This window comes from Macaca nemestrina, chromosome 10 (genome assembly GCF_043159975.1).
Source record: "Macaca nemestrina isolate mMacNem1 chromosome 10, mMacNem.hap1, whole genome shotgun sequence".
Taxonomy (NCBI): Eukaryota; Metazoa; Chordata; class Mammalia; order Primates; family Cercopithecidae; genus Macaca; species Macaca nemestrina.
The window spans coordinates 138,416,644-138,433,204 of record NC_092134.1 but is presented as its reverse complement, the minus strand read 5'-3'; the positions used below and the strand labels follow the sequence as shown (position 1 = coordinate 138,433,204).

The 16,561-nt window shown below is 48.2% G+C and overlaps 1 protein-coding gene across 1 annotated transcript in view; it reads left to right on the top strand.

The window, feature by feature from the left end:
- The first annotated feature begins 9,509 nt into the window (after nt 1–9,509).
- LOC105484163 (potassium voltage-gated channel subfamily A member 6) overlaps nt 9,510–16,561 on the top strand; it is a 40,771-nt gene continuing 33,719 nt past the window's right edge. The window contains exon 1 of the mRNA XM_011745529.3: nt 9,510–14,983. Within this exon, the coding sequence (XP_011743831.1) occupies nt 10,229–11,821 (1,593 nt within the window). The 5' untranslated portion in view covers nt 9,510–10,228 and the 3' untranslated portion in view covers nt 11,822–14,983. The remainder of the gene's footprint in view (nt 14,984–16,561) is intronic.

Below are 16,561 nucleotides of genomic sequence, written 5' to 3'. Positions count from 1 at the left end.
ACCATGCCTGGATAACTTAAAACAATTTTTTTTTTTCGTAGAATGGTTGCATTTGAAGCCTGCTCAGGTACCCACTGGCTCCGTGAGCTGGTAAATTAAACTTCCCATCCTTCTATTTTCTCATTTTAAAAACGAGGCTAGGAAAAGCTTTACCTCATACATCTTAGCAAAGTGCTTGGAATGCAGTATGCATTCACAAAATGCTTATCATTAGCTATTACTAACTTTAATCAATGTTTATTGAAAAGTTAATAAACAGAAGAAAGTTACAACATTTTATCATAAAGACTTAGCTACTGTCCATGACCCCACTGGAGATGCAGATAGGACACCAGAGTTAGACAACAGGTTGCTATCATTTCAGTGGTAAAGTTAGGTCAGAAAATGGACAAGGAAGAGTAAAAATCCAGACCAGTTTAATGTAAACAAAGTGAAGATCTCTATAGAAAGCTGTGGTAGGAGGAGAAGTAAGCAATAGTAAGAATGAAAAAGTTGGCCAAAGTTAGGCTTTTGAAATTAATTTCATGATCCATGTTTAATTCTCTTCTTATAGGCATAGAAAATAGAATATTAATGATCTCTGTATTGTATTTATCTTCCAAGCAGGAATGCAAGTAGGTATATTGGTCGGGAGAGACAGGGTTATGCTGCAGGAACAAACAGCCCACAAAGCTTAGTGGGTTATAGCAAAGGACTATTGCTCAGACTACCTAGCCATCACTGGCACTCTTAGGGTTCTGCTCTATGTCTTTCAGTCTGGGTTGTAGGCTGATGGAGTTGCTACCTTCTCAAGTGCTATGGATCATTATGGCAGAGGAAGAGAGCATTGGCAATTAAGTGCTGCAGGCCTGATAGGACACATGGCACAACTTATCAGCTAGAACTAGTCACGTGACTCTCACCCAACCACGTGAAAACCAAGAAGGACACAATCTCACCATGTACCCAGGAGGTGAACAGACTGGAAACGTTTGTCAAATAGCAGCAATGACTACCATTGCCTGCTATTAGGGTCACAAAATGTTTGTCTCCCCCAGGCAAAATACACTTACTTACTACCTAAGGAAGACAGCCTAAAAGTCCAACCCAGTCCTGGTATCAAGCTGAAATGCTAGGGTCTCTTGTGGTGTGTAACAGGGCAGTTTTCACATTAGGGAGTGGCATGTTCTCGTCTCCATAGTTGTGAATGTGGATCCTTTCCTTTCTGAGACTTAGGCTCCAAAAAGATAAGTAATCGTTTCTTTCCCACAAGACAAGAAATGATTCATTTGAAGTAGGATAACTGCAATCAATATTCCTATTCAGAAAGGGGGAAGATTGTGGACGCACAGCAGTCACTGGTCCATAACGACTCTGAAATCCTGCGAAACAGAATTCGACCCTCACTTGGCTGCCTGGGAGGAGATCCCAGCCCTCTGTTCTCTGCCTATGGATTCTCCCTCTGGAGGGTCTTCTTTCTGTTGCCCTCCTTGCTGCTATCAGAGATGGGAATTGCAGATGATATTGAACTGCTTTCTTGGCCGCCTCCTTGTCTGTGATAATTTAGAGGCCCAACGGTACTTTACATTTTGAAAAGTCATGAATGGTTTCGTTCTGGTCATGCTTCCTTTGGTAGGATGACTGTCTTAAAATCTTCTTAGACTTTTTCCTGTGTGTTTCAGGCAGACCTGGGTACCGAAAGCCAATAACCACACCTATGGTTACAGTGGTTATCCTATTCTAAATGAGCCATTGTATGTCGTGCTATGGGATAGAGGCAGATAATTTGTCTTTTGGGTTTCTAAGTCTCGGAATTGCAGAAATCCATATTCAAAACTGATGTAGAGACTAGCACACGTCGCTTCTTAATATAAAAACTACTATGCACTGCTAGAGAACCTAGCATTTCAGCTTGATACCAGGACTGGGCAGGACTTTGGGGTTGTCTTCCTTAGGGAATAAGTAAGTGTATTTTGCCTGTGGGAGCCATGGTTCTTCTCAACGTGAACCTCACAGCAGTAATTTGGGTCTATATATTATTTGTGGGATGTTACAGCTTTAGTCTTGACTTTTCTCTCACTCTTACCTGAGCCAGTTTGCGCCCAGTTTGAATGACTTTTTGAAGCCATAACTTCAACTACACTTTTGCCCTGCAATGACTTATTCCATTCAGAGGAACTGACAATGGACATGACTGCCCTATGCTTGATTTGTTCCATGGCATGAGCTGAAGTACTCATCAGTCTTTCTTGTATAAAGGTCTTTTACGTTTTGTTTACTTCTTTGGGGAATGAGAAGCAGCTGCCTCTGTCTACCCTGAAAATCCCCACATTTCTGGACTCTCTCCTGTCCATTTCCTCTCTGCTTGCTAACTGGCTAAATCTTTTCCGAACTCACAAATATCTTGTACTATATTGTCAGATGCAGCCAACAGTGGCCACTATACAATATAACAAGCTGTTTTTCAATCCTCTTCCAAGATATGCACGTTTTTAGGGATATAATCTGCCTTCTAAGTTATCACAGGTGACAGTTTTGAGAATATTTTTCCATTTGTAACATGGATTGCCTGTCATGGTCTCCTATAAAGTTTCTTCAATACCTGTCATCCAGCCACAGAACCAGTGTCACAAGTTTGTGTGGTTTTTTTTGTTTTTTTGTTTGTTTGTTTTTTTGATGGAGTCTTGCTCTGTGGCCAGGTCGGAGTACAGTGGCGCAATCTTGACTCACAACAACCTCTGCCTCCCAGGTTCAAGCGATTCTCCTGACTCAGCCTCCTGAGTAGCTGGGACTACAAGTGCGAACCACCACACCCCGCTAATTTTTGTATTTTTAGAAATGGGGTTTCACCATGTTGGCTGGGATGGTCTCGATCTCTTGACCTTGTGATCCACCTGCCACAGCCTCCCAAAGTGCTGGGATTACAAGTGTGAGCCACCGCACCTTGGCCATGTCACAGGTTTTAAGTTTTTACTTTTAGCAGCTTCTTACTTCAGTTTGGATAGACTTGATTCTGCTATGGGAACAAATCAATCCCTGAATACCAGAGGATTAGAGCAATAAGGGTTTGTTTCTCACTCATGCTACTATTGCTTCAGCTGGGGGCCAAGCTTCCTGCCACCTCACCCTGTAACACAGCTCACCCTGACAGAGCAGCCACCATCCTGAACAAAGCTGGTCATTGTGGTTGGTGTGAAGAAAGCTCTGGGGGCTTTCCCATGAGGAATTAAATATTTTGGTTCAGAAGTGACACACATCACTTCTGATTATAACTCACTGTCCAGAACTACTTGCCTGGTGCCACACAGCCCCAAGTGAGTGAGAGAGTAAAATTCTCCATGTTCCTGAAAAGTAGAGAGCTGGAGACATTTGGAAAACAGCATTAATGACTATCACAGGAGGGGAATTGGATGAAGATGCAGGCTGCAAACTTAGGATACTAACAAGCTCTCTTGGGATCCCCCCAGAAGGATGAGGAGTTCGTTATAGATTTATTTCTTGGCATGGATAGTAATTTCCTGAGGCTGTTGATTGGTGTGGCACAGATGTCTAATGCATTTCTTTTCTAATATACAGCCTCACTCAAGTGAAAGCTGTTAGATTTTTCTCTACTGAATTATGGAACATCATCGTCACCATCACTACTTTGTAATTGACGTCATCATCCTCATTAAAAATTGGACTAAGCAGCTAATTATAAATAGTGCTTTTGTATAGCACATGTGTTTGCATTTGCCCCCCTGACTCCATCCACTTGGCCACAGGGGAAGCCCAGGAGGAGGGAAATGGCCACAGTGCATCCAGAGACTAAATGAATAGAAGGGAACTTCAGGTCAAAGTGTTGTGTTATCAATGTTGGCAGGGTACATCAATTAGTTTGTGGAACCAGTGGGTGCTACTGCAGGAAATTAACCCTCGAAGTTCAAGATATCTGACTTATTTTTAATGTAACTCTCAGATGATCAAATTTTTGGGGTGTGTGTGTGTGTGTGTGTGTGGTGTGTGTAGAGGGAGGGGAACAAAAGGAAAATAGCAAAAATTGACTGCAAAGTATAGAGTTATCCAGCCATCCATTTTTCTCCCTTCCTTCCCAGGATTCAATGCTGTCTTCTCTCTCCAGCAGAAAAAGTAGGAGAAGGTTAAGAGAAGGAGTAAACATGACCCAGGCCCTGGTGTAAGGGGTGAACGAGGGACCCAGAAGAAGGGGATTGGGCCAGGCAGAACACTGTGTTTGGACAGAGGGGCTTCCACTTGGAACACCCTGAAGAACTGAAGCTGGAGGGCAGAGCCTTGCCCAGAGTGAGATGGTGAGAGGAGGGACACAGGGTCAGATTCACCACCCCTGCTTCTCGCTGGCTCTGAGTGGTTTGGATTCCACAGTGGAAAGCTCAAGAGTGGGGTGGGTCATCCTAGGGAGGGTGCGTCTGTGCTTGTGCACGAGTGTTGTGTTCTCTCAATAAGAGGTAAGGAAGCTGACTACCTGCCACCCTGTCCTCACAGCAGGGGCCTGTGGGTGACCATGAGGAGAACCATTTCCAGAGGTTACACAGAGAAAGAGGAAAACTTCAGGGATCCTATTACCAGAGTGATGACAAGTGCACACACACACACACACACGCACACGCACACGCGCACACACGCACACATACGCGCACACACAGCAAAATAAAAATGTAAAGAAGCCTGGAAGATAGATCATTTATGGTCATTTATGTACCATAAATACATAAATGGAATAGGTACATTTTGGAACCTAGGGCAGAGGTCGGAATATAAATGGTTATCACACGATGCTTCACATTATCTGTGCTCATCTTGTTGGGCACATACATCAATTCTTAGGTGGTTCTTCCCATGGATGCCCTCTACGTACTCCTGACCTGTTGTAGATCATGCGTTCCACTGGAAGGCCAGCGTGGGCTCAGGAGGAGGGGGCCCCTGGGATCCAGTCCTGGTTGTTGGTTTCCGGGACCTCTCCATCTCTTGGCTTTCCTTTGACCTCACTGACAACCCCTCAGCCTCCTCTGCTGGCTGCCCTTCCTCTGACCTTGACCAGTAGATTGAAGACTGCTGTGAAGGACTTGGTCCTGGTCATTTCTCTTCATTGTCCATATTCTGTTTCTGCAGAAGACCTTAGTGCCATGAATTTATATATTTCTAGATGTTTTAAATTCATAAATCATAAATTTCTTTTTCATATTCCAGACCTAAATAAATTACCGCTTGCTTGATGTCTTCATTTGCATGTATAATTTCCTTCTCCAGTTTAATACATCTAAAGGTGAGGTCTTGATGCATCCCAACTTGTTTAACCTCTTGTCTTCTCTTTCTTAGTAAAGGGCAATACCCACCTGCCTAGTTGCTTGAGGTTGGCATTGGTGGCTTATTTCTCATGTTCTAGTGATGATCAATTCCTGCTGATTCTATCATCTAAACATACCTCCTCAGTTCTCCTCACCTCCTCTCCACTCTATCTCTACCCACTCTACCCATTCTGCCTTTCTCTGGCCTAAGTCACCATTATCTTTTCCCCAGATGACTGCAATTTCCTGGTCTTTCTATTTCTTCTTCTACCTCTTCATAATTCATTCCCCTCACAGCCTCTAAGTAAATCACATCACGTCTCTCCTCTGCTTGAAAACCATCATTGGCTTCATACCGCCCTTCAGATAAAAACTGAGCACCTTACCCTACAAGATGGTACCCTTGCTAGTTCTTCAATCTTATCTTGCACCTCCCTTTCGCTTGCCCATTCTCCTCCCAGCACATGGCCTTCTTTTTGACCTTGAACACCCATGACCTTTCTAGCCCAGGGCTTTTGCACTTGTCAGTCCAGAATGCTCTTCCCTGCTTTTGGCACTGTGGCCCCGTTCTCTTATTTATTTATGTTTGAGACAGAGTCTCCCTCTGTCACCCAGGCTGGAGTGCAGTGGTGCCATATTGGCTCACTGCAACCTCCACCTCCCAGGTTAAAGCGATTCTCCTGCCTCAACCTCCCGAGTAGCTGGGACTACAGGCGCCCTCCACCACGCCCAGATAATTTTTGTATTTTTAGTAGAGACGGAGTTTCACCATGTTGGTCAGGCTGGTCTTGAACTCCTAACCTCAGGTGATCCACCTGCCTCAGCCTCCCAAAGTGCTGGGATTACAGGCGTGAGCCACTGTGCCAGGCTCCATTCTCCTCTTTGGATTATCAGTTGAAATATTACCTCTTCAGAGGGAACTTTTCCAGCTACCCTTGCAAAATTGAGTCCCCAAGTTCATTTCTGACATAGCATCCCATTTATCCTCCTCAAGGTATTTACTGCAATATGGAAATATCTTCCATATTGTTTACTGTTAAAATTTTCTGTCTATAATGTAATTTATTTATTATGTGAAAATGTATGCTTATCAAAGCAGATATTTTGTGTAGATCACTGCTAAATCCTCAGAACCTGGCACCATGCTGGCATCCAGTAGCTGCTCAATAAATACTTTTTAAATAAATGAATGATCGCTATGACCATGGCAAACATCTGAATCTGGATACAACAACAAAAAATAACAACACAATCTGTGCTGGCATGAAATTGGTGCTTGGTGAATGTTGGGGAAAAATTACCTGACATTGGAAGCCACTTGGCAGCATCTATGGATGGAGTTGTGTCTTCCTTCACCTGGGAGCTGGCACTTCTGAAGGTGTGATTGTACTCATCCTTAACACACGCTGGGGGCGAATGATCTAGGCATAGGGTTTTTCTGAAGCTAAGAAATGAGTCTGTTTCACAAAAGGACTAAAAACAGAACTCTGATTCATGCATTTGCCAATGGCTTTTCCTTCTCAGGGGAACCTCCCCGGGCACAGTGAAACCCCTCTTGGGACACAACCTCATGCTTGATGGAAGGTAATCACGGAACATCAACTCTGCCTGTAGGGTGGCAGGCAGCCCAGCCAGGCTTAACCCGAGGGGCACTCCAATGGAGTTTCTCAACACCTTCTCAGGGTGTGTACACTTCTGCAGAATGAAAGTTCCTTCCCAGGCTTTGCCAGGATTGATTTTGAAGAATTACTGACCTAGTTGACAGTCTTGTGAATAAAAATGGCAATGATGAAAAAAAAACCTGCAAAGGAATCATTCATTATAAATTTGAAAACAAAAACAAAAAGAATCATGGGTTAGTCAATTTACGACTCAGAAAATAATGACAGATAACTGGATGAGGGTAAAGAGTATCTTTCGTATTGTATGTGTTGTTGGTTTCCTTTTCTTTTCTTTCAAAACAGTTTTGAAACACAGCAACTTTTGCGTGGAGTCTAAATGGCTTAATTACATAGCCTGTCAGTGAGAAAACTCCACTGGATGACTCCGTGTACTTGCTTTCTCTCTCTTCACTGAGACAAGCAAGGTGAGAGAAGGGAGTGGAAATGAGATAGGCAAGCATGAGATGGGCAAGCTGGCTGCTTTCCTGTTGTGATGTGGTTTGGAGAAAAAAGAACAAAAGTCCCTTACTCAAACTGTAACTCCAAGCCAGTCAACATCAAAAGCCCAAGAAGCTATTAACCACAAATTAATTAATCCCTTGCTGTAGAGAACCAGGGACCTTCCCGAGGTCCTGTATGCCTAGCTAGGCTTAACTTTCACCTCATCATGAACTTTTCCTTATTTTAGTACTAAAAATCATGCCCGCAGGTGGAGATTTAAGGTGCCAATGAGACATATGTTGTGCGAAGCAGCATCTTAAACCACCACACATGTGCCAGAAAAAGCTCATCTCTATATGCCCTGACTTCCCCTTACTGCAGACCCCCGCAAAGGGAACCCGTGCCTTGACTTTGGAGAGCAACCCACTTCCTTTCTTGCTGTTTGGTCCCTTATGTCCATAAGCTTTCATAAAAAAATCTTTCTCTTTGCTCCTGTATGCTGTGATCTCTTTTGATTTCTATCCCGGGGGATCAAAAAAGCCCACAAGGCGTTGGTGCCAGAAATCAGCTGTGCAAGCACAGAAAGGGAGCAGAGGCTGTTGCCTGGCTCAACTGGTGAGGAGCAAGACTGGAGAATGAGTATGCAGTGAATTCAAAGGCTAGCATCTTTCTTACCCACTCAACACCTGACCCCTTCCCGACACATCTAGAAGCCTTGGTTCTCTCCTTCCTCTAGCCCTCTGAGAGTGAATGCTGCTGAGAACCACTGTGGTTTTAAAATACTCCGTGCAACACAAAGAACTCTCAGATGCAACCTGTGGTTTCAGAGCACCTTTATGTGTCATTCTCATCATTAAACTCAATGAATGTGTACTAATCATCTAATATGCACCGGAAGCTACACAAAAACACTTTGTAGTTGTTAGCCAATTCATTTTGGCTACAACCAGCCAGAAAAGAGGAAACTGAGGCACAGAGAAGCAAATGTCAACCCTACCTGGAAGTGTCAGTCTGAAACGATCAGTTGAGTCTTCCTCTACCAGACCCCAACTTGTCTGGTCTGGCGAAGAAAGACAGAAATGGATGGAAAACCATTCTTATCCCCTTCTTACTGGAGAGTTAGGGAGAGTCAACTGGTCCCTAACAACAAACTTTGTCCTACTCAAATACTGCCACAGGGGTCTTCGTTGTAACATGGCTTACGAGCAGACGACATCTTTCTGGGAAAGCACCTAGAATGTGACTGGCACATATTCAATGCCCAGTAAACGTAGCTATTATTTTTTCAGTCATCACTCTCGCATACCCCTTTTCCATTCACCCTCTTCTCCCCTTTTTTGGCTACCCAATAAGCAGAAATTCCAGATGCATCCTCCGGGGTGGCTAGGAGCAACGCATCCCCAGGAGGCAGTGTTTCCTGGGCTGAGGTATCTCTGAGGTGCTTCCATCTTCCGGGTCCTTCCTCACTGGGGTTGTTGCCTCAGGCTCTCAGGACTCCCCTGAAAAACTTCTGATGGGAAAGGCATTGATCCACTTGCCACCCTTTCTCTACCATCCCTTTGCAATTCTAAGAGAGTTGCAGCCTCACCCTCCCAGGCTTGCAAAGGTAGAGGGAGAATTATATTGGAATTTAAATTGGAAGCTCTCAAGGCATCTCAAAAATACTTTCTCTATTTTTTTTTTTTCCTGTAGATATTGGAGAGGTTGGCAAACGGGTCTTCCTAAAGACAGAAGAATGTATGATTTAATGTTTTCTTTAGATTTCTGGATGAGTGGGTGCACAGTGCTCCGTATTGTGTGGTGGGGCGGGGTGTGTCTTCTTATTGATGAAATACCACTGCGCAGGTCAACTCGGTAAACCGAAATGAGAAAAGCCGATTGCGGGGGTGGAGGGGGTGTGGTATGAGGGTGCCTGCGCTTGTGGAGGGGGGCGCGAATGTGAACGTGTGAAAGCGAGAGGCGTGCCAGGAGAGCGCGGGAAAGCTTACTGGTGAGGCGAGTGTGCGTCTATTTCCATGGCGCCCTGGCTCGCGGCAACCCCTGGCTGGGCGAGGGGTGTGATGTGGGAGTGGGGTGGGAGGGGGCAGCAGGCGGGGCCTGCCACGTCACTTGGAGAGTGTGTGTTGGGAAGGAAGGGCAGAGCGGAGAGCCGAGCCGCTGCAGCTGCGGCGGCGGCAGCGAAGCCTTGAGCCGTGGGGAGGTGGGTCCCCGCGCTCGGGCGCCGGGGCAGCCCAAGGCCCTCTGCGAGGCCTGCGGCGCGGCTCCTAGGGAGGAGGTGGCGGCTGTGGCGGCCGGAACCGCGACCTTGGCCGGACCCAGCCCCGCGGTGGACGCAGGGCGGAGGCCGAGCCCCGCCAGGAGTCTGCCGAGCCGGAGGGAGGCGCATCAGGCGCTTCGGTACCAGCGGCAGCCGGGGGTCCGGAGCGGCTGCAGGAGCGCAGTGGGAACTGGGAAGAGCCAGCCCGGCTGGAGGGCGGACCCCTGCGTCCGGGAGCCGGGTCTCAGGCACCGCTGGGGGCGAAGCCACGCGTCTTTTCGGGCAGCCAGTTTCACGCGCGCCCGTGTGCGGTTCCGGGCATCCCAGTAAGCTCTAGCACCGGGGCGCGGGTAACGGGAAGCGCAGAACCAAATCCCCAGAGCCCAGGTCACCTCCCCAGACCCAGCCTTGCAGGGACCAGGGCTTTAGGGCTCACGGACCCAACCGCCAGGTCAGACCGTGAACCGGGAGGAGCACGAGCCCCACCCTAAAGAGGGCGCAGCCAGGAGCCGGGGAGCGGGTGCCGCGCTCCAGAGGTTGTGTCGTGGGCGCCGTCCTAGTGGCGGGGAGCGCACCTCCGAGGGGGCATGAGATCGGAGAAATCCCTTACGCTGGCGGCGCCGGGGGAGGTCCGTGGGCCGGAGGGGGAGCAACAGGATGCGGGAGACTTCCCGGAGGCCGGCGGGGGCGGGGGCTGCTGTAGTAGCGAGCGGCTGGTGATCAATATCTCCGGGCTGCGCTTTGAGACACAACTGCGCACCCTGTCGCTGTTTCCGGACACGCTGCTCGGAGACCCCGGCCGCCGAGTCCGCTTCTTCGACCCCCTGAGGAACGAGTACTTCTTCGACCGCAACCGGCCCAGCTTCGACGCCATCCTCTACTACTACCAGTCGGGGGGCCGCCTGCGGAGGCCGGTCAACGTGCCCCTGGACATTTTCCTGGAGGAGATCCGCTTCTACCAGCTGGGGGACGAGGCCCTGGCGGCCTTCCGGGAGGACGAGGGCTGCCTGCCCGAAGGTGGCGAGGACGAGAAGCCGCTGCCCTCCCAGCCCTTCCAGCGCCAGGTGTGGCTGCTCTTCGAGTACCCAGAGAGCTCTGGGCCCGCCAGGGGTATCGCCATCGTCTCCGTGTTGGTCATTCTCATCTCCATAGTCATCTTTTGTCTAGAGACCTTACCCCAGTTCCGTGTAGATGGTCGAGGTGGAAGCAATGGTGGTGGTGTGAGTCGAGTCTCCTCAGTTTCCAGGGGGAGTCAGGAGGAAGAGGAGGATGAAGATGATTCCTACACATTTCATCATGGCATCACCCCTGGGGAAATGGGGACCGGGGGCTCGTCCTCACTCAGTACTCTGGGGGGCTCCTTCTTTACAGACCCTTTCTTTCTGGTGGAGACCCTGTGCATTGTCTGGTTCACTTTTGAGCTCTTGGTGCGCTTCTCCGCCTGCCCTAGCAAGCCGGCCTTCTTCCGGAACATCATGAACATCATTGACTTGGTGGCTATCTTCCCCTACTTCATCACCCTGGGCACTGAGCTGGTGCAGCAGCAGGAGCAGCAGCCAGCCAGTGGAGGAGGCAGCCAGAATGGGCAGCAGGCCATGTCCCTGGCCATCCTCAGAGTCATCCGCCTGGTCCGGGTGTTCCGCATCTTCAAGCTCTCCCGCCACTCCAAGGGGCTGCAGATCCTGGGCAAGACCTTGCAGGCCTCCATGAGGGAGCTGGGGTTGCTCATCTTCTTCCTGTTCATCGGGGTCATCCTCTTCTCCAGTGCTGTTTACTTCGCAGAGGCTGACGATGACGATTCGCTCTTTCCCAGCATCCCGGATGCCTTCTGGTGGGCAGTGGTTACAATGACCACGGTAGGTTACGGGGACATGTACCCCATGACTGTGGGGGGCAAGATCGTGGGCTCGCTGTGTGCCATCGCTGGGGTCCTCACCATTGCCCTGCCTGTGCCCGTCATTGTCTCCAACTTCAACTACTTCTACCACCGGGAGACGGAGCAGGAGGAGCAAGGCCAGTATACCCACGTCACTTGTGGGCAGCCTGCGCCAGACCTGAAGGCAACTGACAATGGACTTGGCAAGCCTGACTTCCCCGAGGCTAACCGGGAACGGAGACCCAGCTACCTTCCTACACCACATCGGGCCTATGCAGAGAAAAGAATGCTCACAGAGGTCTGACCAATGAAGGCAGGGCCTGCAGGAGGGGAGCACTGAGCTAACAGTCTCTTAGGCTTCCTTCTCATTTTCACTACTCACTCTAGCTTCAGTTGACTTCTTGACTCTCTCCCCCTCACCCACTACCTGGCATCCAGGACCAAATACCTGGACTATCAACATTGTTGCTTAATCCCTTGTTGCTTAAGCATTCAAGGTGAATCCATCTAAGTGACATTTTTAAAATTCCAGCGGTGCCACCCAATCATGCCCATCTTCTGTCATATGGATGAGATATACATTTATGTCTGACCTTCCCTCAAGACTGATTTTTCATGTCTGGGACTTACAATATCTCTAGGAACAGCAATGTCAACAGGATGGAAACCAGCCATACCTAAGTCTTCGCTCCCTCCTTAGTGTTCTTTGCTTTGGGTCATGTGCGCTTCCTAGCTTCAGGCCGCTTGGTAACTGGAAGAAGCTGGAGGACAGAAGCAGTACTCAACTTGCTGTTATTCCGGAGCCCTGTAACACCCGCTCGTCATCCTGCAGATGACCCTTGGTAGAGTCTTCATTTGCACAGCCTCAAAATAGGTTATTCATTTCTAAACTTGGCTGGAATTAGAGAAAATACAATCAAACTTTACCACTTGGAGGACACGGGGGTTAGTCCAGGACCAAAGGGGCCATGGATTTTTCAAAGTGTGGCTCAGCACAAGAGGCACTGGTGTTTGGTCTACATTTGGTCCTCCCCACTCTGATCCCCTGACTCTCTAGCTTCCAGGAAGGTTCCTTCTCAGAGCCAAATACTCTTTTTGTGCAAGTGCCTTCCTGAGCAGAAGAACTGGAGAAAGGGAGCCACAGAACCAGGAGGGATGTCTGAATAGAGTCAAGCAACTGGCTTGACCACAGTCTGAAGCAAGGTGCCGCTTAAACAGATGCTGTTTTCTCAAAGGGGCAGAGGAATCCTGTTGCAGATGGCAGCCTTTTCTCCCTCATTTCCCCCAAATTTTCTCTAGCCCTCTACCTTGCTTCCTGGGAATTTGATTTAGGATTGCTGTTGGAGGCTTCCTCAAGCAAACTCCAGCTTAAAGCCCTAGACAGGTAAAAGCACACATTGGATGGCAGCATGGGTTTCTTCCCATTTTATGGGCATGAAATAGGTGGTTTAGAATAAGGAGCAAGTGTTATTCTTTTGCCAACAGCCTCACTCTAAGAGGTTTTTTTGCTGAGTCAAGCAAACACTTGCCTGCTCTGCCCCTTGGAGCTGCATTTGGTCTGCTCTCACTGGTAAGGTGACGTGGTGGCGTTCCCACTTGATCTAAGCCATTTTCTTCCAGTGTGAGACCACTGCCATCTATCCACTGGCCCACCTACCCTCTTTTCTCTCTCAGTAACGTTGCCATTTGTTTTTTGCCTTTGATAAACTGTGATGTACTGTTCTGAGTTCTTTTGGGTGCAGTTCTGAAACTGAAAGGACTGTTAACATGTTTTTAATTTTATATCTATGCTTTCAGACTCTCTGATGACAATTTTTTTAAAACATTATTTTCTCGAAGACCAGCTTAGGAGAGGACAGCCTTACGAGGGTTTGCTTGAGAGGCAGTGTTGCTTCTGTGACTGCCAGATCTAAATCTCGATCTTGCCATAACTTTACAGGGTAACTTGGGTCCACAGTCCCTCTTTGTGCCTCAGTTTACCCACCCATTAAATGGGAACATTATTGTCTTCCCCTCCCTACCTCATGGGGAATGTCTGGGAAGCTGGGGACATTGCTATGCAAATGTGTGAATCTTAGTCATGGATTTGATTTTTAGTTCTCTCCATACCCCCATAGGCAAGGCCTTCCCCCAGAGTTCCTGCCTTGGATCCAAAGCCTAAGAATAGGCCATTATGGACCATTGGCTCCCGAAATCCCTCCTTGGCCTCTTGGACTGAGCCCCTCAGCCTTTCTTCTTACCCTTCAGAAAGGAGGGTTCTTTTTAGATATGTTCAGGGGGATCCTTCCATGGCTGGAGGTCACCTTGACTAGGAGCTTGGCTTCTCCAAACCTGAAACACAGTAGAAGATAGAGATGTTTATGATGCACAAACCTGCTCTGAGGTCAGAAAGTGCTAGTTTTCCAAATCTCTCCCATTACTGTTGGCTATTTGGGGAAAGAAGAGAAAAGCCCATTCCAGAGGCAGAAGGGAAGCTCCCAGCCAAGGGTGAAAGTTGGGACATGTATGCATGTATCTCTGTATATGTGTATGTAATCACCCTCATCACCATCCCTGAGAAAACATTTCCTTTTCAAGTCAGAGCACGCTTGAAAGGGTTTGTGGAGAGCCCAGCTCACCAGGGACTCTGGTTGCCGTAGCAACCTTCCAGACTGTTCTCTCTATCTTCTGCTTTGGGCATCAAGGGAGACCAGGGGACTACATCTTTCCAGCTTCTCAAATGGGAGCACCTCCCACATAGTGGCTTAGGGGCTGGGAGTGCCAGGACAGGGATGTGGGACTTTTGGAAAATGTGGAGGAAGCAGGGCCTCAAAGCTTCCTGTCTGGACTTTTCTTCCTAGTTTCCCCACCCAGTCATTGCAGCTGCCTCATCTTACTCCTGATTCTTCAGAAATTTGAATGTTAGGCAACCAGTTAAACCAACGTCAGTGTTAATTTTTTTGAGCTGTCGAGGGGAGCCCTTAGAGGGGACAACTTCTCCTTGGAGTGGCAGCCAGGCTGGGCCTCACCAGGTGAGATCACAGTCTTAGGGATCATGGAGTTCCCGTCTCCACAGAGGCAGGCTCTTCCCAGCTCCACGAGAGGCGGAGAATTGCAACTTGTTCCTCCCCGGGAACAGTCTATCTCGCTCCTGGGAGGAATCTCAAAGATCTTTCTTCTCAAGACATCGAAGAAAAACGGAGAGGCTGTAGCTCGACCAAGTTTCTGGGAAGAATTTTGTCAAGTGATCCTTCTCTGACCTTAAGTCTCTTTATTTGGATTTTGTGCCCTGAGCACCAAGAGAATATGCACTCTGTGGTGCCTGGACAGCTGGGGTGGTCATTCCCAGGAAGGGTCCAAGCCATCGCTACACCTGACTCAAGCTGGAAGGAGCTCCCAGAGGACTTCCTGGCACTGCCAGCCTCAGCCTGAGATGCGGGATATTCGTCCCCACGGAGCGAGGAGGGACAGCGCGCCGTCTTTGCAGGTGAGGTAGGTTCTACTGGAGGGGAATTTTGTTTTTGGCTCAGTCCTGCAGGCAAAATTAGAACGGGGTGGGGAGAGAGAGAGAAGGTGGGGAAGCGTGCATCTGGAGAGATGCAAGGGTTTCATTCTCCTTCCCTCAGGGGCTACCTCGCTTTTTCTGTGTATTTTTCTTTGACTCAATTGACTTCGGTTTTCTTTTTCTCTGTTTCTGTCCCCTTGATGCTGCTGGCCCCTTTAAAAAATTCTCTCTTTTTTCTGTGCATTTTTCCCTTTCCTTCTTTTCATTCTTACTGTCTCTGCCTTTTTTCTCCTTTCTCTAGTTTTCTTCCTTCTGGTTTTCCCCCCTCTGTTGTTTTACCGTCTTCTTCCTTCTATGTGTGTCTTCCTGCCTATCTTTCTCCCTCTCTCCACCTTTTCAGCAACTGGGAGCACCTAGAGTGCTGACGGCGAGGTTGCACATTGAAATCTAGGACAGCTGTGCTTGCTAAGGTCTGTCTGGAGCAGGAGTATTCCACTCTTTCCTGACTTCTCACTCTGCCATTCTTTCCTACCATGCTTACCTCTGGGGGCAAGTCCTGAACCTACCAAGCAAGATGAGACTGCCGTGGGCTCAGAAAAATGTCTCCCAGAAATTTCCTGAACCTGCAAGCATAAATGAGAGAAGGCAGGCTGGGAGGGAGAGAATGACCCTGAGAAGTCTCAGACGAATCCTCTGCTGAGTAGCCCTGGACCACCTCAGGGTCTCCAAGCTTAGGAGGCTGGCAGAGAGGTCAAAGACAGAGGAACAGTAGAAATGTCAAATAAACAGACAAAAGAGGGCTTAGGAGGAAGGCATAAGGTTGGAGTTAGCCTGGAAAAAGCCTTACCTCGGGGATGACCTTAGCACTGCCCTTAATTCACTTGAAGGTTTTGTTAGTATCTGGCTGTCTCTCTCGGGTACTGAAGGCAGAACAAAAGGAAAGGACATAAATCTCAGTGGTACAAGGTGCAGGGAATCCTGACAAGGAGGATTAAGATTCACCAGGCAGTCCGCAAGGAGAAATGACGGACTCCTTGCTAGAAGTCTCAGAGCATGGGCTAAGTCCCACCTGCAGCAGGACATCAGGACAACCTGAGGGGTCCCCAGGGGGTGGAAGGTTATGCTATTACAATTGGCCCCAGATAACTTCTGGGGGATAATAGAAATGCTCTCAAACAGGCTTGTGGTAATAATCATACAACTCTAAAAATTGCACCCCCAAATCATTGAATTGTGAAAAAAAAGAAAGCAATGAGTCTAATAATCTGGGAGTTTTCCATCTGGGCTGGAAGAACGGTTTGGTCCTATAAATCTAGAAGTTTGGCGTGTCTAAAAATGGACCAGACAATATCTAGAATAGAACGACAGTTTTTTTTTCTTCTGCCACATGGGGACACTTCAGAGCTTACATGCAGTTTATTCATGCACAATATCACGAACTGGTGTGTGTGTGTGTGTGTGTGTGCGCGCGCGCACGCGCGCTTCGTTTTGACATCAAATTGTTACGAGAGTTACATGCTTTTTTCTTTTTTCCTCTAAAGATGTGTCATGCCAGTTTTT